Consider the following 21699-nt stretch of genomic DNA (forward strand, 5'->3'; position numbering starts at 1 on the left):
ACACTGGTTGCATGTGATTGGTTTATTCAATTTCACTTCACCAGAGAGGTCTCGTAACCTGACTCCGCCAGATGGATTTGCTCCGCATATCCATCTGGGAACTTTTCATTGAAGAACTTTTGGGAAGGGGCGGACATACTGGTTAGCTGATTGGATAAACCATCTGTCTATCACCACCTTTGTTGGTTATCGACGGGCCAAATCAACCAATTAGATGAACAAAGTATTCTTCTAATGCCGTTTAACATACAATTAAGTTAGGTAACGTGACAAACGTTAAGATGTTTTAACTTACCATTTATGAACCTAATCAACGACATTTCCCATCAAGTTTTCACGGTAGGCCCTACACTTCTGAAGATAGTATATTCCTCCATTATGAACTGGAATCAGCCGTGGAGGATGTCTGTGTCGTTCATTCCTCCCAGCTGCATGGCTGAGACTCATAGCTTCACAGTTTACCCAGGAATACTTTCTAATTTGAATAAAACTTGCGCGATAGCTATGCTCATCTCTGTGGATGCCGTCATGTTGTTCGTTGCGTCACACCTCAACCCGCCTCAAAGCCAACGCTGATTGGACGTTCGTTTGGTGAACTGCTCCAAATTTTCTTTAACGGAAAGTATCCAGACTGATCTGCGAGTGAAACCCTGAAGCTCGCGAGATCAGGATGGTCTCACGAGGCTAGAGGTCTCGCCCATTCCAGAGTCCATGCCTTGACGTAGCTTCGTGCTACCTATATCGCCGCCGAACTCGGGCCCAGTATGAAGTTACTGGTTTCAGTTTTTCTCAGTTGCTTTGGTGCATTTCTCAGATCAGAATAGTAATTCTCAAAACTGTTTGTTCAAACTCCACATCATCTTATCAATTGTGCACATCATTGAAGCAGTTTCTCCCCATCTTGAACAAATTGCAATGCTTAAGTACCTCCTCGCAACTGATTTTGTAAATGTCTGCTGTTTTTTATTTTATTTTCAATGGCTAATGTCATGTTGGTCAAAATGCACTATACTGGTTCCCTGCTGAATAGTCCTACCCCTAAAACAAATTACTTATACCAAAGTCCTTTTAGGCAAGTCCCTCCACTTGGCGGCCATATAGCAACGCTTTTTGGGCACTCATCGGGCATCCTATTCAGCAGAAATGCGCGTGCGCAAGGCTTCACGACACCAATCTTGCTCCAGCGGCGAGTTCACAACATATGATTTGCAAGATGTCTTCACAACACACCATATGATTGGCTCAATGTATTCACATCACACCACATGATTGGCTCAATGTATTCACATGTCGACGTTTTGCCGAGGAAGGGTTGGGATATGTGTAGACAACGCCATACAAACTAACCCCATGGATTTCTATGGAGGATTTTTTGAGTGCTGTGTCTCCTCATTAGAAAGTCTCTGCTTATACTTATAGCATGAGAGCTTTACGGTAATTACCAGAAAGAGAGAGTGAAGTCGGTGAGGAAGGTATCGCTCTCTCGCACCAGGAAGGTCCCGTCTTTCCCGCCTGTGTCAGCACAGAACTCCTGCAAGAGCCGTTCGGCTGTCTGCCGGCCCTCCGACATGCGCCCATGGAACCAGGGCTCAGTGATGTGCTGCTCCGCATATGCCTGATAGCAAAAGAGAGAGATTTAACGCCTTCTGAGGAATGGTGTCTGTGTCTGTATATGAGACAGTGGGATAGGGAGACACAATACAAATGCAAAATGTGGGAAGAAACATATTATGTCTACAACGGAAGTTTATACTGAACAATTGAAGTACAAACTAGAAGGGCACTAAAATAAAACAAGGCCATGTTAGCGAAAGTGAAACTGGATTTATGGATGCGTTCAATGATTTGGATTTGTTCCAAAAATAGTCTTCCTTGTGCCCGCATGCTTCATGACCACTAAGCGTTCCATCATGAAAACTGGGCCGGCAATATTTGTAATCGAACAGACTGACAAACCACACTAAAAAACAATCTCCTTAAAGGGGAAATGAAGTAGTCCAAAAAGTGGAAACTGTCACCTGACCAACCGTCCCCATCTGTTCGTCTTCCTCGTTGTCTTCGGCGTAGTAGAGCTTGTCGTCTGAGATTACACAGAAGTGCCGATTCCATTTCTGAGGGAGGAGAAAGACAAGCTAACGCTTGTAACCAGCTAGGCAGAGCATGAACAGAAACCAAAATATATTTTACAGTGTTAACAAGCTTATGGCGATTATTTTACAATAATGAATGCTCTAGGAAATATCACATGTGCAGGACATCTTACAACAGTCATGGAAGCATTCGCTCCACAGCTGTGACACGTTAACAAAACATAGCTTCACTAGGCCAGTCCCATTACAACACTGCATTCACTGGCACTCCCAGCACTTATACCACTTATCAGGCACTTGCTATTCTAAAAAAGGGGGGTATGGGAGAAGCCAGTGTGGTTCGCTACCTGATCTACAGGGTCCCAGATGAGGAGGTCTCCCTGCTTCTCTCCTTTCCGAGTGTCATTCCTCCCAAGGGTGCCATCCATGCTCAGCTTCTTGTGCTGTGCGGGACAGACAGAGAGAGTGATCAACTAAATGAAAAAGAATGTGTGTGTGTAGGTACTGGTGTGTGTGTGTGTGTGTGTGTGTGTGTGTGTGTGTGTGTGTGTGTGTGAAGGTACACTTACATGCACACAGAGTGCAGAGACAGAACCCACACAGTCCTGTCCTGAAGAGTAAATTGAATGGTGAATTTTATGTGGTGAATTTTATTAAGCTTTTTATTAATTCTAATTTTATAGATTTTATTATGTTCAGTGTGGTACAACTCAGGGACCATATGCCCTCTGTGGAGCTCAATGCCATGTGGAACACTGGAACATGAGTCTCCGTGGGTACATGGACCTGAATGTGGTATGGGTGCTGTAGCCAGCTGCTTGTGCATGGATCCTCTACTACCTCACAAAGGTGTGCAAACTCCAGAAGTACTCAGGATTGAGTGAGGAAGAGAAATGAAAGAGAGAGAGAGAGAGAGGAGAAAAGAGAGGAAGAGGGAGACTCAAAGCAAGAAATAGAGGTAAAGGGGGAGAGAGAAAAGAGATACAGAAAGAGAGGGAGGGATAGATTTGTAGAGAAAGAGAGGGAGAGAGAAAGACACAGTGAAAACCAAAGAGAGAGAGAGAGGAACAAGCTCTGTCCCACCTTGAGGATGATCTTCCCCTTAAGCTGAGTTGGAGAGGGCAGCTGCTCAGCGTACTCCTCCACTGGGTCCACCAGTAACTTGTCCCCAAACTCCCTCTTAAAGATGGCCGCCATCATCCTCTGCTGCTCCAGGCAGCAGTGCTCCTCGATGGACAGGATCAAGGGGTAACTGCTCAGTCACAGATATATAGATAGATAGATAGATAGATAAATAGATAGATAGATAGATAGATAGATAGATATATAGATAGATAGAGATAAACAGACAGACAGATAGATAGATAGATAGATAGATAGATAGATAGATAGATAGATAGATAGATATAAACAGACAGATAGATAGATAGATAGATAGATAGATAGATAGATAGATAGATTATTTAATGTCTCTAAAGGGATAATCATTTTCACACATCATAAACTGACCCACTGATAACAGTGATCAGTCAACACTCATGCAACACCCTCCTCCACCCATTTCTGCCACAAATCGGGTTGAGCAATATATTGCAATATTGCATATATTCACACACACACACACACACACACACACAACTACACATTTACACTCACTTTACAAATACATACATACACCTACAAAATCCATACATACACCTAGTGTGCCTCCACCCATAGCCTCCACCCTATCCTAGCCCACAGGGTCACTTTCTGAATCTACGGAGGTTCTGACTCACTCTGAGGTCACAAAGGCATGCTCATTGATGGCCTTGACCACGTCCTCAAACTTAATTTTGGATGTTCTTGTCCAGCCATGATATATGATGGGGTAGTCTGGACCATCCCAGCAGTCCACTGCAAATAAACAAATAAATAAATAAACAAACAAATAAATAAAACGTCCACCAAAATATTCCATGTTCCATAAAACACTCCATGGGCACACAACCAGTCACATGACAGATTTATATGGAAATCACTAGAACCTTGCATACGCTCCAGACAACGCATGAAAATGTATCTAAATAAAATAAAATAATAATAAAAAAGAATTACGATTAAAACATATGCGTCACCTTGTTAAAGGCAAATTTATCAGGTTTTTATGAACTTAGTATTCCACATTATTTTTGTTTTGGGGAAAGTATGTTTGGCCCCAGACAGTGTGTGAGATGCAGCAGTGAGTGTGAGGAGAGGGGCACTCACACTCTATGCAGCGGCAGCCCAGTCGAAGGCAGCGCACATAGGCTTCTGTGGACGATTCACTTCGCAGCTGGTCGCCAGTTAGGTACCTGCACCACCATACAAACATATATTCAAAAATTTACCACACACAAACATATACAAACACACAGGGGCGTCACGATTATCCAAATCGTTGATTCGGTTTAATTTTAAATGGCTGCAGCCTAAAATTAGAGGAGTGTTGACGCCACAGTTCAGCATGTGTATGTGTGTTTGTGTGTCTTGGCATAAGTTACATGCTGGACATGACATTGGGGGTATGGCTGCATCGTTGATTCTACTTTTGAGTTCGAAATTGAGATTGAGATGTAGCCTAAATCATGACACCCCTAACATACACACACACACACCACCATCCAAACACACATATTCAAAAATATACCACACACAAACAGATAAAAACAGACAGACACACACACACCACCATACAAACACACATATTCAAAAATATATCACACACAAACATACAATACACACACACACACACACACACACACACACACACAGAGAGAGACACCACAGACGAAAATCTAAGGGCTGTTTGCTTGCACAGCTCCTCTGCCTTTGCATATGGGGTGAGGGATGATCAGAGGGGCACTCACGTGTTGTGGGAGGAGTTGATCCAGTAGTGAGATAACGGGTTGTTCATATTCAGGTTGTTCACTTCAGAGTACTTCTCATCCCAGATGGAGTTCTCTTTGGAGAAGAGGAAATTAAGGAACTAAGGAACGGGGGAAAGAAAGAAAGAGAGAGAGAAGAGAAAAGAAGAGAAAATAGAAGAGAAAGGACAGAATGAAAGCAGAAACATGTAAGTGTGCACATACTGCAAGGTAAACAGGAGAACTATCATGCAAGATCTTGTGGTGGTGCATACCTCACCAACTGTAAACTCTGGGTCATCGGTTTTCCTCATGGTGTCATCGATAAAAGTGGTCATCAGTTCCCTAACCTGATTTAAGTTGTACGCCCAGGCCTCCTGTAAGAGAGAGAGAGAGAGAGAGAGAGAGAGAGAGAGAAAGAGGAGTTTGTGTATGTATGGAAAACAGAAAGAGAGAGAGGGAGAGAAGGACTGAGACTGATCTGCATGGCATGCAAAGTGTCTGCTAGATTCAATTCAATTCAAGTTTATCTATATAGCACGAAAACAAATAAATCTCACGCCTCTTTATAGAGCCATCCTGAAACTGAACTAAATGTACTAAACTAAATGAAACATCTTTATAACATATTTCGTCCCATTCTTTAGTGTGGATCAAGCATTCGCAGGACCAGAGATCTGAGGACTGTTGAGGCTGTTCTAACCTTCTGCTGGAGCTGGAGGAAGCGCTGGAAGTCATAAAGCAGAACAGCCGAGGAGTCTGGTCGATCCGTGTTCCTACAAACACATCACGCGCACTACACGTCAATCAAATAACACACATCACATCTCTTCACTGAACAACTCCTCTACGCGCTCGGCCAGAGCCACAATGCACTACATCTCAAACACACAAATAATACTGCAGCTGAACTACATGTTAGGGGCAGCCGCGGCCTACTGGTTAGCGCTTCAGACTTGTAACCGGAGGGTTGCTGGTTCAAACCCCGACCAGTAGGCACGGCCGAAGTGCCCTTGAGCAAGGCACCTAACCCCTCACTGCTCCCCGAGCGCCGCAGTTGTAGCAGGCAGCTCACTGCGCCGGGATTAGTGTGTGCTTTACCTCACTGTGTGCTGAGTGTGTTTCACTAATTCACAGATTGGGATAAATGCAGAGACCAAATTTCCCTCATGGGATCAAAAGAGTATATATATATATATACATCTGATCTTGCTCACATCTCAGTTGAACCACTGAAACATACCAACAGTGCAAGCTACAGTAGGCTACATGGCATAGCTTCAAAATACATTCTGCGTTGTCAAAGTGATAATGAATAAGAGCAGAAGGTAGGACATCTCACCCCATAATAAATGCACAAGACTCCTTTTTAAACTCCTCCAGAATCTGAGAAAAGTCACAGGTGGACTCGAGTCAGTCCAGCAAACCACTTTCAAGCAGTCATTAATGTACAGGCACACACACACGTTATAAATGAAGCACATAATCAATTTGTAGTATAAAATTACTGTTTCTGTCCATACTTACAGTTTTCTGATTTTCAAACATTAAATAATTGTAGAATTTATGAAACTGTTCAAAGTCCAACACATCTTTCTTTGCTCCAACCTCCTAAATGACATAAAACACAGTAGTGCAGCTTCAAACATACAGCTTCAGTAGTTCATAAAATTCCTTTAATGAACCATTTAGTAGAGAGCAGTTGAACCAATACAAAATTCATTATTACTGGGAAACAGTAATGTCTGACTTTTGATGCAAGAGAACAGAAGAATCTGCATTTGTATTTATCACTGACTGTAACACCCACCTTTAGAGCACTATCACAAAACATAATATCGCAATTCTCATGTGTATCAACATTTTCTATACACCCCTTATCTACTCATAGTGCATGACAAATCTGCATTGCCTAAATTCAGCACATTGAAGAAATGATATGTGACACTACATCTAACAGTTCCTACTAGAGAGCAGAGAGTTAGTGAGATAAAAAAAAAAAAAATCAGTACCCCAAATCTGTCCTTCAGGAATCGTGAGCTAGGGACCTTCAAGTTAACTTGTGGCAGAAGAGATTTCAGCTCCTTCAAAGAGACTCTGCCAAACAGCAGTAACACAACAGCAATGGTATAACAATAAGATAATGATAAAGGCATATGTGATGGATGCTTGCTCTTAATAGAGACATTTTTAAATTACCTGTTCCTTTTCGACTGATCAACTGAGTACATCTGTTTCCTCAACCAACTAAAAGTGAAAAGAAAATCATTATAATGAAATTTCCATACATGAACACCACAATGAACCTGTGTACGTGTGCATATATGTGTGTGCGGCTCTTATGCCTGTATGTGTGCATTTGAATGTACGGGCTCCAATTTGATCCATATCACAGCAGGCTATGGATATGTGCTAGGTCCGCTGCACATGAAGTAAAGCTAATTAAATCATGAGGCAAAATGATTTGGCTGATTTAACTAGTGCACAACCCTCCTCGCAAACAGGGATGTGGTAGTGCAAGGGTCAGGTGTGTTTGCATAGATGTAGTGCAAGGGTCAGGTGTGTTTGTGCACAAATGAAGATGTTCTCTGTAAATCAATTCCTTCAAGGCCACGTCATTTCTGTGGAACTTCTAAAAACAAACAACTTTTATAATCAACTTCCATCATGTACCTCTACAGACATGAATAGTGATACTATTTACTCAATCCCTTTATGATTGATTCCACCCTGCTCTTGTGGTGCACATTATGGTTTCAAATTAGCACCCTATTTGTTTGTGTGTGTGTGTGTGTGTGTGTGTGTGTGTGTGTGTGTGTGAGTGTGTGTGTGTGTGTGTGTCTGTGTGTGTGTGTGAGTGTGTGTGTGTGTGTGTGTGTGTGTGTGTGTGTGTGTGTGTGTGTGTGTGTGTGTGTGTGTGTGTGTGTGTAAAAGAGAGCGTGCATGTGTGTGCATATGTGTGTGTGTACCTTTCAATAATGTCTGGTGTGGGAGACTCTAGTGCCTCCTCTCTCAGCAGCTCCAAACCGATCAGCCACTTTTCTGCTTCTGCCACAGTGTCAGCTGTGTAACAATCACAAGCATTATATATACACACAACCACAACCAGGGGAAACATACAAACATTATATATGCACCAATCAGGGGGAAAAACCACACACATATAGGCTAAAGCCTATACACAACCAGGGGGAGAAAAAATAAACACTATATACACACAACCAGGGGGAAACAAACAAAAATTATTCACACAACCAAGGGGAAACACAAACACACACAAAGAAACACATGATTACCTCCTAGACTCAGTGTATTGAGCACAAACTGTGACCCATAGAAGATTGTAAAGCAGGTGTTGTCATCATGCTTGCACTTTGAGTCCTTAAAGCGTTCGAAATCCTTGGAGTTTCTGCCAGGTCGAACCTCTCGAATCTCTGACAGGTCCACTGTAGTAGAGAGGGTTTAGACAGCATTTATGCATTGTGATGCCAATTGTTAATTTAACAACTGTCCTGCCCATTATATAAAAGGTATAATATGCTTATTACAGTATATTTCTCACAATGGAATGGGCCAAACATGACCAATATTTCTATTACTGTATTTACTTTAGCATGCCATGCATTACACAATGACTAAACCATGTACTTTAAATACACTACAAATATGTCATGTGTAGGGTCATAGTATCACACAAATACAAAATGTCCATGAACATAGAAAAAAGTAGAAGAAAGAGAGAATGTTACAGAATATGAAAAGCATAAAAAAGTCACGTCAATGGTGACTTGGTTTTTCTGTGAAATACATATGCGGATACTCTCACCACTTCTCAAAAATGCTCATGCTGATACTTCTCATCAACACAAACACACTAACACCTACTGCTGCGCATAAAGTGAAATTCCTCCTTAAAACCACTCCTCCAGTGAGTCTCCATGCAGTGTGATACTGCCTGGGGCTGTTACATTTGACACAGAACTGATTCTTTAAACTTGTGTTACATTGCTTTTAAAAACAAAGATATATGAATTGTGTTAGTTACTCTATGAAGTAGAGATGAAAGGGTAACCCTATACAGGCAGAAGCTAATATGTGTCTGTTCTAAGAAAAAAATGAAAAGATTACCTAAACATTAACTATAGAGTGTAGTTAATTGGTTAGTTGGTTAGTTAGTTAGTTAGTTAGTTATTTAGTTTGTTAGTTTGCATCAACACTGGGTAAAAGAAGAGTGAAAACTACCTCAGGCGAGGATATGGAGTGAGCGCTGGAGTTAGTATCATACAGATTAGCAACATGCTGGTAGGGGTGACAACACTCACACACTCCATCGATTTTGTCCGCCGTGCGGGTCCATGCCACCTGCTTGGTCTCCATGATGACCTGCACAGTGAGCCGCTCCGTCTTCTGACGGAAGACAGTCATGACGATGCCCATCTCCAGGTCACGCTTGATCAGGCTCTTCTTGTACTCGGTCAGCTCGCCCTGCTGGTGCCCCAGCCCTGCCATCACTGCACCTGAACCACAGAGACAAAAGAGATGAGAGAGGGGACCGAAGAAGAGAGAGTGTGGGGAATTATTTTTTAAAAAGTGCCCACTGCAGCGGTGTGTGTTTGAGACAGAGACCACAGGAGACTGACAGACATAAGTATATAGTATATATACTCTTTTAATCCCTTGAGTTTGGTCTCTGCATTTATCCCAATCCGTGAATTACTGAAACACACTCAAGCACACACTAATCTTGGCGCAGTGAGCTGCCTGCAACAACAGCGGCGCTCGGGAAGCAGGGAGAGGTTAGGTGGGCACTTCAGCCGTGCCTACTGGTCGGGGTTCGAACCGGCAACCCTCCGGTTACACATCCGAAGCGCTAACCAGTAGGCCACGGCTGCCCACATAATGGAAAGAAAAAAAGAAACAAACAAACAAAGCAAGAAAGAAAGAACGAAAGAAAGAAAAAAAGAAAGAAAGAAAAACTGCATGGAAATAATGTGCTTTCATATGCTGTGTGGGCTCTATCAAACTGGAGTTTGGCAGACTGTGCAGTGCATGCATGGTCACACACACGTATACAAATGCTTAGTGTTTTACACCAAATATCTTTATTCCTAGCCATGTAAATGCCTTCTTCTAACACAACAGTAATGTGTGCACCTGAAAGTATTACTGAAACCCATTTGAGTTTTCCAACCGGTTAGTCATTGACTGAAATGCAAATGACTCAAGCTTGACCCACAAAGTTTGAGGCTCCTCGCTCAACCTGTTAAAAGTCGTTACTTAGCTTTCAACTAGAACAGGTTAAGTGTCTGACCTGAAGTTAGAGAGCAGAACACCAGAAATATGGCCTACTTCCAAAAGGCTCGACACAATAAAACATATGTTCAAGGGGCAGGAGATCTGTGAGATACTGATGTTACACTAAAGTAGGGTCATTTAAAACGAATGAATTATTGACCGGCAAAAATTCAAAGCACGAAACCTTTGAACCTTGACGGGGCTTTCCCTCTGGAGCATAAACAAACACTAAAAACATTTCCTTTAAGTCCAGACACACCTTCTAGATCACATTCTCGTTATAATACATGGGCTCTGGCACTGTAGCCTCCATGCGCGCACACGAGGTTGTAGTGCAAGTGCACTCATTGGTTAGTGTTGGAATAAACCAAACATAAACGAAATAAGAAACACAAAAGGTACTAACTAAAGGTGTGATACCAACCGTGCTATTTTATTCACACGTGTAGGCTATACATTAGCTGTGCTGTCTAAAAGGTGTACGAAAAGAAGTTAGGTGACAGTGTGCCGGAAATGGCTGTTATGGCGAGAAAAATAGCGCTCTTCTTATGAAGGTTAACTTCGTCGCCTATGCTCGAAATTGTAGTCCAATTGATGTGATGATGATGGAATGATTTCACCTGATAAATAATTTGTAAAAATGTAATAGGAGACGTTTTTACTAGCAACGATATTCTCTGAACAGCACGATGTAGACTACAATTATTTTAGTAGGCTACCAACTCTGTGACAGTTTGACTTTTCAATATAATTTCGCATATTTTATATAACACGTGAAAAAACAAAATCACTGAAAGAAACTTACCCAAATCTGATGAACAATTCTTTAGAAAAGTTGGAGCCCAATACCTCATGCAAAGTTGTTCATCTTCTGCCCGTTAGTTCTAAATAATGTCGCTTACAATTGCAAGCCTGACGGAACAGCAAATGGTCAGTTCCTCTATTCGTTTTGAAGGAGGAAGTAAAGTGAACTTGCATTATAAGAATAGCAGTAATAAAAGATCCGGAAATACAGATGCGATCTATGCAAAGTCGCCAGAACGCACGGGGGACCTGACCAAACAGCGACAACAACCTACCTCTAAAGGCATGGGAATCAACTGCAATTTGTCACGTAGGCTACTAATAGGTAAATTCTCGCAAATGTAGACTACAGTGGCATTTTGTACCAAATCTTACAGCGAGACGCGCGGCTTAGCAGTTGGTCTCTGGTCATGGGCAACTAGGGATGTGAAATTGAAAGCACCTTGCAGCAGAAATATCAAATTCTAACATATGGGGTGAAATGTGAAATTCAAGAGACCCAGTGGTGCATATTGTAAAGTGAGATGTTCTAAGTTTTTTTTTAAACGTTTGATAACATTTTTGTAATGCATTAAACATACATTTTGGTGGGCTTTGGTTCAGTTTAGCCAACAAAACTGATCAACCAGGTTTTACTTTTTTTAAACTGTTTTTCCATTTTCCAGACAAACATTTCCCATCATGATGTAAATCCACCGTCTGCATGGAAATTAAACGTCTGGTTTGCATATGTACCGTCACTTTCCCCCTTCATTTCCATGAAGTTGGCAGAAGCAAAGTTGACCTCTGGAGAAAGCGATCCTAACAGAAACACGAAACTTCTGCGGAGAGAAAGCGGTCAGCCGAGGGTGATTAAAAATACAGCCAGCGCTGAACTGTGTGGAATAGCACTTTTAAACGCGACCTCGGTGATGACTTGACTTTGTGACATGCAGAGCTGGTTCAGGAAGTCACACATCCTGTAAACTATCTGCATTTTGTCACTTGAACTGAAATATGACACAGAAATAACTCAGTTAGGACAACTCGATTCAGTCTTATACAGTAGGCCTATAGGGAGAAGCTATGGAGTGACTTGCTCTCTATAATCACGCGAGAACACGGTGAAGAAGGATACATTTAGGCTATCAGACCCACAGCTCACATTCTACAAGAAGCTACTTGTGACTTGAAGATCTTTCTAAAGATCACTGATAACAAGGTTCTTAATTTAATCCCAAGGCCTACATATTCACCGAAAATATAACATCCACTTGTATGTCTAACATAACATATTATACAACATCTCCTTTTAATAAATGTCTAGGATTATTAACTGTCTGTGTCCCTCTATGAAAACGCACACATCTCCCACAGCAACAGCTTCGCCTGCCTTTACCCCCAACTTCCCTTTCTTCCTCCATCTCTCTCTCTCTCTCCATCACTACTGCTTGTCCACCTCTGGGTCCACATCCAAAGTGTTCATTTTGACAAACAAAGCAGTGGCACAATAGGGGAGAGTGGGGTGAGTTGTGCCAGTTTTTACTTAAAGTGACTTTAAAGGGAGGCCATGATAGTAATGCTTCCAACTACAATATGAACATATATTTCAGGATGTGGAGCATCTCTGGGAACAATCACTTTCGATCTGAAATATAGTATTTAAGAGATATAGCTTTCTGAAAAAAAGTGGTCTTGTGGCACAACTTGCCCCCGGTGCGGGGTAAGTTGTGCCTTTGAAGAGAATGCATTGGGGTAAATTGTGCCATTGATTATTGAAGTAAAACAGTATATTTTGATCTCAGACACTGTAGTGCTTTATAAAAGCTAGACAAATTCAATACAAAATTACTCATTTTAGGTTTATTTAAAGTTATTTTACAAAATCAAAGGCCAATTTTCTACAAGCCTATTGCGCCACATGAGCACATCAAAGGTCTTTTTCCGTTGTCACACCAGTTTCATCCATGTTGTAGATCTTGTGTGGAGGGAAGTCCTACCTGAAATGACATTAAAGTTTTGTTGATCAGAGAAGTTTACAGCAGATTTAGGTGGTTGGATGTGGTTGTGTAGATGTCAGCTGTGCCACTGCTACTACCTAGAGATTATGTTCCCCCTCTCCTTCCCAGGCTTCCTGGTCAGTGTGTGTGTGTGAGAGAGAGAGGGAGAGAGAGTATGAGAGAGAGTATGAGAGAGAGACAGAGAGAGAGTCCTGTATACAGGAGTGTCTTTCTGAGGCTGACATGTCAAAGCCATATGATTACCTGTCCATCACTTAAGGTTATCAAATAACTCCCCCATGTTGTGCCTATTAATGGCAGTAGCTCTACCAACAGAGGTTGCTTCAGGAGTGTGGCATAACAAATGACGGCGTGCTTTAAAGGCTCCAAACCAATTACATCCTAGAAAATATTAAAAGTTTATTAGTATTATTAGCAAATCTCTTAAATTGTCCCTTATTGAGCCCTTGCGTCCCTTGTCTTTAGATAAGTTGATGCTATACCCTCTAAATAAGTAGGCCTACCCAATTTTGCTTTTCTTATCTGCATGAGCATTGAGCATTCCTGTTAGTGCCTTTATATGTTCTGCCAGCTCCTTTTCCATACAGTACTGTATGCCCTGCCTGTCTTCCTCTTAACTCTGTGCCATGATGGTATATTTCTATTTTTGGTCTAAAATTAAGAATGTCACATAGTTTTAGTGATAAAATGTAAGAGTAAATTGCACAATTACAATAAAATAATATGTTTAAAACATGATTTATAAGTGGGGGTGAGTTGTGCCACTGGCACACTTAACCCAGGCCCTTTGGCACAAATCACCCCAAATCACCCCCACCATTTTGGAAAAAATGCATCATCCATCAGATTTGAGCTAACATCATGCTATCTGTATAGACTCATAATGCAGCTTACCAAAGCACTAAAACATGTGTGAAATGTTTTCAAACTTGTCTATAACTGTTTTGACTCAACAATCAAAAAAACATGATCATAGAAATTTTACTTTGAATGGCAAAAAACAGTTTTTCTAACTTAAATGTACTTACCTCTCATGCAATGAGGCTCTCTTCTCTGCAGGATGATTGAAATGGCTGAGTCTTCAAAAATGTGTGGTCACATGACCAATTTTTTCTATGGTTCCCTAGAAATAGGGGGTGGCACAACTTTCCCACTGGCACCAATCACCCCACTCTCCCCTACAGGGTGCATTTACTGTCCAAAGTTAATTGACCGAAGAATTTGTGGTATTTGTTTGTGCATTTTGTTAGGTTATGTTGCTGATCAGGTTATAAATGGTCACAGCAACAAAGAGGATTGACTGAAAAATGTGTTGGTAGTTGTTGGTATTTGTGGGTGCCCGCATCAAGGGTTTGTCTGGTTATGTTACTGATCGGATCAAAAATGGCTACAGCAACTAAGAGGAATGACAGAATAATTTGTTGGTAGAGAACCTTTGAGGGCAGCTGTGGCCCACTGGTTAGCACTCTGGACTTGTAACCGGAGGGTTGCCGGTTCGAGCCCCGACCAGTGTGGCCGCGGCTGAAGTGGCCTTGAGCAAGGCACTCACTGCTCCCCGAGCGCCGCCGTTGTAGCAGGCAGCTCACTGCGCCGGGATTAGTGTGTGCTTCACCTCACTGTGTGCTGTTTGTGTTTCACTAATTCACCGATTGGGTTAAATGCAGAGACCAAATTTCCCTCACGGGATCAAAAAAGTATATATACTTAATACTATCATGAAGGTGAAGTGGGATCTGGGACGCCAGGCACTGTTCAGCCTTCGCCTGAACATCGGACCAGTCTGCTTCACCTGACCGGCGTCACCGCAAGCGGTGTGCCAGGACAAGGAAGAGAGGCAAACGAGCTGGCGTCGGAACAAGGCTAGCAGCCAACCCAACTCGCCCAGCAATACCATCCATATTCCTGGCGAACGTAAGATCGCTGGACAATAAGATGGACGACATTCGGTTGCTAAGATGAGCAAACAAGACAGTGAGTAGCCTAACTGCTGCGTGACTGTTTTTACTGAATCATGGCTCAACGATAACATCCCCGACTCTGCTATACAACGTGCTATCGAGCTGACAGAGCCCTAGCAGACAAAAAACGTGGTGGAGGAGTTTAACACACATGATGCTTGGTGCCGAGACGCTACGGTAGTACACAGACACTGCTCTCCACTGGCAGAGTTTATGATCATTAGGTGCCGACCCTTCTACCTCCCCAGGGAATTCACCGCGATTCTGCTGGTCGTGGTGTACATCCATCCCTCCCCCCCAGCAACAAAAACAGTGACAGGAGCATGGCACTGAATGAGCTGTATCGGGCCGTCAGTGAACAACAAAGTGAACACCCGGATGCCTTCACAATCATCGCTGGAGATTTCAATCACGCCAATCTCAAAACTGTACTAGGCTACCAAAATTTCACCAACATGTAAACTTCCTAACAAGAGGACAAAACACCCTGGACCTTGTTTACACCCCACAGAAAGAAGCCTACAAAGGCAAACCCCTCCCCCACATCGGACAGTCAGACCACATTAGCATCCTGCTGCTGCCCTGATACAGATAAAGAGCAAAAGTCACCAAACCAGTTCTGAAGGAGGTGAGAGTGTGGCCGGAGGGGGGCCGTCTCACAACTTCAGGACTGCTTTGAAACAACAGACTGGGATATGTTCAAAACAGCTGCCACCCACAACAACCACATTGACATTGAGGAATACACAGACACTGTGACCAAAATCCAATAAAAAGCCATTATAGTAGAGGTCCTGGGTAAGATTTGTATGCTCTTCATTTAGCGGAGAATATCTCAACTGTTATAGACTAATATGACCCCACTGAACAACATGGGATGTGTGCCAAAATCTCTACATGGGACGAAAGTCCTGAAAATGACCACAACAGATGACACTATTATCACACTACAGGTGAATGGGAATTTTCCCCCCTTTATAGATATCCCCATACATACGTCTTTGTGTGCCTATTATACCACATAACAATTGTTCTGGCTCATCCGCAACTCCAGTGAAAAGATCAATATTACCACTTCATGATATCTGCATAGCGCTCACACATTGTCTCCCAGCAGCAGCTTTGGGTCCAAACACCATTTACAGACACCACCTTGATCTTAAATGCAGATGCTTATGGTTTTGTAAGAAAAGGGGAGTTTATTAGTCCCTGAGATTGTAATCTCAAAACCTGAAGGTTTACCAGATCCCTGCTCGTGTTGCAAGTGTGCACACAAGAATGGGTGTCCCTGTCGGGTAGCTGGTATCCGTTGTTGCAAGTACTGCAAATGCATCACCATCCCCATACCTAGACTCTGTTGTGAAAGTTTTACCTTGCAACACAGGGAATAAACCTGTTGTTTTGTATTTTTCACTTTAACGTTCCAATGATAATAGCAAGGTTGGATATAAACTTAGTTTTTGCTCCCAGGCAACATTGTTTTTGCCCCCAGACAACATTGTGGAATGAAAATTTTACAGATTTTACAGATATGAAGTTATAATAATACAAATTATCATAGGAAATCATCAAAATCACTGTTATGTACCAGTTAAAAACTCCATAAATCTCCCCAAACATTCTCCGGTACGGTATACACACACAACCACACACACATATCCATGAGTTTGCACACTTACACCCATGCATACTCATGTATGCGTACTGATGCACACTCATGCAAGTTTCATGCAAGTTACCTACACCTGACTTGGGGCTACAGGGTACAGGGTAGCAAGTCTGCAGCTTCACTGCAACATCGAAAAGCCATGGATGTTGGTATGATAGTCAGGGCACATGCTCAACCATAAAACTTCATGAAGCACACTCATGCACTTCACATATACAGGTGCTTCCCTACTTAGAATATTTGGTATGGCCATATGCAAGTCCGTTATGGTTCAATGTTGCCTCAGGGCAACATGCGTTTTTTTGTAATTTCCTATGACACCTACATTGATATGTTATGAAAAGTTGTTGATAATACACCGGTAAATTAATATATAATTGAATATTTCATAGAACATGCTTGGGGTCATTTTTCACCCCACGTATGGAAAGTGTGGTACTGATACAAAAAATGCAATTACTTAAAAATATACCAATTAGATACAAATCCAAATGGCCTCATGTCAAAGACAACCTATTTGAGGAATATATGGAAGATTAAACGATAACAATTTAAACTGACCAAGATATTGCAAAAAAACAACCGCTGGGATCATTTTTGACCCCACTTGCATCCCTTGTTTGTATACAATTCATTTTCCATTCAATACAGCACAAAACACAATTAAAAATATCAAACCAGAATTATAGCTGCACTTTACCGACATTGAGGATTAAAAACATTACACTCCGGATGACATCTCAATATCTTATCTGAAACCAATATCTGCTACCAGACGAAAGAAGACATATCCCTGACTAACTTGCTTCAGAAGACAGCTGGACGAAAGTCCCGACCAAAGAATCACTTGTAAGCTAACTTACAATAACAACGTCTACAACAAACAACATTTCATACAGAAAAGCTGAAAAACGAGACCATGAGTTTGATAAAAAAAAACTGTTTACCTTTATTGAGGCAATGGGACAGGCCTATGTACTGTATGTACAGATCCATGTTGCCTGTCTAAAAAAGTGTATTACTGTCACAGGTGCTACTAAGGGAATCGTGTAATTTTAGGAACGGTTCATATAGATTTTTGCAACTGGTGATTTTTTACTTGCTAGGACCCCACTCAATACAAAACAACCTGTTTCCATTTTTTTTCTTCATTTTCAGTGCCAAAATTCAAGATGGCGGACAATATGCAGAAAAATAATATAAAGGCTTAAAGTGGTCAACTTTTTGATAAATATACCATAATAAGGTAGACAAGTGAGATACAGACTATTTTCAAAAGATGTATTGCATCATTTGCCAAGAAATTTGGAGAAAAAAATGGAAAAAAAGAAAAAAAAAATCTTGTTTCATTATTGAAGAGTTCAACAAAACATTGTCATTGTCACTCAAGTAGTAAGTTTAGTAAGTAAGTGGTAAGTTTATCCTCACTGTCACTATCTTTTTAATATTGGTGCACATCTCCTCAGAGCCTTCACACCTGCAAAGTTGTGTGAATGGTAAGTTGTTACTCTTGCAAGAACACCTTCTACTGCATTGGCTGGTAAGACAACAGCACTTCACAAGCTCCACAATAGCCTCTGGTGCTGGTGGAAGTTTTGACAGAACAGGAGCCCATTACCCATCAATAATTTGCCTCCATCCCAGTGATAGTAAATCAAGAATCTTTTAAGTTGAGATATAGTCCTCTGTCATCTAAAATAAAATGGTAATTATCTAACATATGGTAATTTATCGGATTTTTACTCAAAATGATCTTGCCGCTGACCTTGAGAATGTGACCTTGAAATTACCTTTATTTGACCTCCGACCTTTTAAGTTACCTCATAAATGAACTAACCACCCCAGAAAACCTATAGTTTGATATCAAAACCATCAAAATTGATCTATTAGACCCTGAAATATGATTCTTTTGGTTTTCAGCGTCTCCAGCGGCGGCCATTTTGGAAATATGCCAATAAAAAATTTGCCACCGCCTAAATTTTATGTTATCATCAAGAAATGTTGACTACATGCCCTAAGGATACCAAAAATGCAAAAACCTCAAATACTGTTTTTTTTAAGGGGTTCAACTACATTTCCTCCTGACTAAAGGGTATTGTATTACTCATCTATTCCAATGACATTTACCAAAGCGAATCAATAGTTTTAGGAATTCAAAACCATGTCCTCTGCTGTCAGTGAACAGCACCGAGTGAAAGTCAACATTTTCTTTATATCTAGTGATAGTGATCATGTCGTTAGTTCAGATAAGTAGGCTACCGGGCAAACTTAGTCAGAAGATCAGAATATAAAGCATCATGATAGCTAGCTATGGGCTAACTTTTTAGTCCCACCTGTGAGCCACCCCAGTTGTTGCAAACTTAGCTTCTAGCCGCCGCCGATTAGGCTGGTTGTGTCTTCAGCATGAATATTTTCGATAACTAGCCTACTGCTCGTGATTGATTGCCATTGACATCGTCAGGGTACGGCTTACCAAAGAGGGAGATAATATGGGCAAGTCGCAGTTTTGCAGGTGCTTGTGTGGGCTGTGCCGTCCCGATGGAAACTGTGGTGGAGAGCTGCAGTAACTAGGGAAGCGAGTGCATTTTGGCCGCTGGTCAAGGAGCTCCCCCCGTGACCAGCATATGACATGATCTATCTAGCTATCTATCTACCTGTCTATATACATATCTAGGCTATATATAGCCTATCTACTGCTGAACAATCCCTTACTCGTCTCTCTTTACTCCTCTCTCGTTACTCTCAAGGGTCTCAAGGTGGGCTTTGGTCTGTAGCCTCCCCAAGGTGACGTAATGCAATGCATTGTGGGGGAAAGGAGAATCACTTCAAACGCTGTGAAATAGTACCTGCTTTTTCGTATTATATTCCGTTTTTGTGATACCCAACAACATCAAATACAATGGATAACAGTTTAAATGTTTATTACCAACAAGCAAATTGTGCAAATTCGTTGGAAAATGAACCCTGCAACACGGCCTTTAAGTTCCATGTAAGTAATTAGCATTCCAGTGTAATAAACACTGGTTGCCAAGGGCAGTGGTCACTTATTAACTTCAATACTTAGTTATCAGGTAACATTTGATCCCTAAATACCTCAAACATCCAATCATAATCAAGTATTCCACAGAGGCATGTCATAAATACCTGTAATATATTAAGTAATGTGACCATTTTTACTGTGCATGCATTATAAAACGTGACTAAATGTAAATGTATGATAACACAGAATGGCAGAATAAAGCCTGTTTATTGGGATGGAGGAGAGGCAGCAAGTATGCTGTGGGGGGGGGGGGGGGGGGCTTTATGCCTTTCAGATGGATCAATATGTAAAAGCAGTAAAAAAGCAGTATTAAAACTATATAGCAAACAGCATCAACATAGTCAACATATTTCTAAAAGTGATATCCATGAACCCAACTTGGGAGTCCCTAACCCCTTTTCCTATTGTCAGAACTACATGAGTAATGTAGAATTAGGGTTAGGGTTTTTGTATATAGGGCAAATGTGTGTGCGTGTATGTGTGTGTGTGTGTGTGTGTGTCTGTGTGTGCTTGTGTGTGTGTGTGTAAGGGGGGGGGGGGTCAAAGTGTGAAAGCAAGTGTCTCAATCATCTTAATTATATCCACAAACACTTTTTTGCCTAAGTTACTAAGTTATTTTCCTGTTAAGTAGTCTTGAGAATTTGTCGAAGTTATTAAGAACTTATTTAGCCGTTGACAGCAAGTGGCATGCATGTCAGTGTAAATTTTCTGTTTCTTTTTTTTTTGTTGCTTGTTTTAAATTATTTACATAATTTAAATTATGTGGAATTTCCACGTACAAAGAGTGGAGTGCACGCACATCTGCAAAATTTAAACAGGTGCTGGGTATAAGGCTTAGCCAACAGTCAAAAAGATACCTGACGAAGACCTCTGGTCGAAACGTTGTGTTAATAAACCACTCTGGGAGCTTATAGAAACAGTGTGCGGGTATCTTTTTATTTTTATTTTTTATTTTATTTCCACGTACACACAAACAAGAGCACCCTCACCCTCAGGTACATGCATGTAGGTGTGCACTCGCATGCAGCGGGACACAGAGAAGAGGAAGCACCTGGAGTCTCCTGTGTAGGCAAAGCCCTACAAAACCACATTATTTACACACACACATCCCACACACATATGCAGATTTGTATGTATAAACAGAAAGCAAGACAGATACACACATGAAAACCCACACACAAATATGCAGTCTTGCACAGACAGCGTTTCATGCCCCCTCACAAAACATCATTCAATCCAATCAGGATCAACACATCTAACATAAAGAATATCACATTCAGTCTATTCCAATGTAAGTTCAAGAACAAGTTCATTATTTGTGGCGATTCAACAGGAAAACGCTATGACGGGATCTTTGAATACACTCATTATAAGCCCAAGAGGATGGTGAAGAGCAGCTCACCAAGGAGCAATTCACAGTGAACATTCACTGAATTTAACAAAAGGTCAAAATGCATTTTACTCCAATAAAGGTCATACTACAAGTTGAACCCAACGTCTGTTGTCTGAGTCCAAATTGTGTCGTTCCTTCAGAATATCACACTATCATACACACACACACGCACACACACTCAAAAGGTGACTGATCACACACTTTCCTCATAATCGTTCACAATACACCCGTCCTCCATAACACTCAAGAAACAATAATGACAGAAACAGCTCCACAGTCCAGACCACAACAGTTTCAGTTGCTTCAGACAATTACAGGCTACACAAATAAACACGAGGAAGCAACACTGAATCCTAATTCACATCCCTGAAAGAACCACAAACAAAATATTTAATACAAAATGAGCTCATCTCCTACTCATCTACTGTCCTACAACAACACATCTACAATGCACCATCCAATCCAAATAAAAATTTCTTTAAATTAAACTTCAATCTTCACAGGAAGTCCCACATCGTGACATTTACAGTCTTTCAGAGAGGTAATCTTGTGGGCAGCCGTGGCC

At 41.4% G+C, this 21699-nt stretch overlaps 1 protein-coding gene and 2 long non-coding RNA genes across 4 annotated transcripts in view; 2 read left to right on the forward strand and 1 right to left on the reverse strand.

Moving 5' to 3' along the window:
- The window catches only part of plcg2 (phospholipase C, gamma 2), a 27440-nt gene extending 15083 nt beyond the window's left edge, over positions 1-12357 (reverse strand). Inside the window, exons 1-17 of one of the 2 annotated variants that reach the window (XM_076270021.1) lie at positions 11810-12357; positions 9298-9492; positions 8272-8421; positions 7945-8038; positions 7175-7222; positions 6988-7072; positions 6503-6586; positions 6318-6361; positions 5679-5751; positions 5251-5352; positions 4979-5097; positions 4338-4423; positions 3869-3986; positions 3174-3342; positions 2438-2533; positions 2019-2111; positions 1443-1615 (exon numbers count right to left, since the gene is read on the reverse strand). In XM_076270021.1, the coding sequence (XP_076126136.1) occupies positions 1443-1615; positions 2019-2111; positions 2438-2533; positions 3174-3342; positions 3869-3986; positions 4338-4423; positions 4979-5097; positions 5251-5352; positions 5679-5751; positions 6318-6361; positions 6503-6586; positions 6988-7072; positions 7175-7222; positions 7945-8038; positions 8272-8421; positions 9298-9492; positions 11810-11834 (1754 nt within the window). In that variant the 5' untranslated portion in view covers positions 11835-12357. Of the gene's footprint in view, positions 1-1442; positions 1616-2018; positions 2112-2437; positions 2534-3173; positions 3343-3868; positions 3987-4337; positions 4424-4978; positions 5098-5250; positions 5353-5678; positions 5752-6317; positions 6362-6502; positions 6587-6987; positions 7073-7174; positions 7223-7944; positions 8039-8271; positions 8422-9297; positions 9493-11075; positions 11256-11809 lie in introns of those variants that run through there. The other variant, XM_076270016.1, reaches the window with a different exon arrangement.
- On the forward strand, positions 11312-12390 carry LOC143105894 (uncharacterized). The gene is made up of 2 exons (XR_012983566.1): positions 11312-11399; positions 11740-12390. It is a non-coding gene; the product is annotated as an uncharacterized LOC143105894 (long non-coding RNA).
- A 1721-nt stretch (positions 12391-14111) lies between these two features.
- On the forward strand, positions 14112-15822 carry LOC143140900 (uncharacterized). The gene is made up of 2 exons (XR_012990700.1): positions 14112-15045; positions 15221-15822. It is a non-coding gene; the product is annotated as an uncharacterized LOC143140900 (long non-coding RNA).
- The last annotated feature ends 5877 nt before the right edge of the window (positions 15823-21699 follow it).

Source organism: Alosa pseudoharengus, unplaced genomic scaffold (assembly GCF_046254945.1).
Source record: "Alosa pseudoharengus isolate Yale_2024_CS ecotype anadromous, Long Island Sound unplaced genomic scaffold, YU_APseudo_1.1 YU_APseudo_1.1_scf_10, whole genome shotgun sequence".
In the NCBI taxonomy this organism is placed as follows: Eukaryota; Metazoa; Chordata; class Actinopteri; order Clupeiformes; family Clupeidae; genus Alosa; species Alosa pseudoharengus.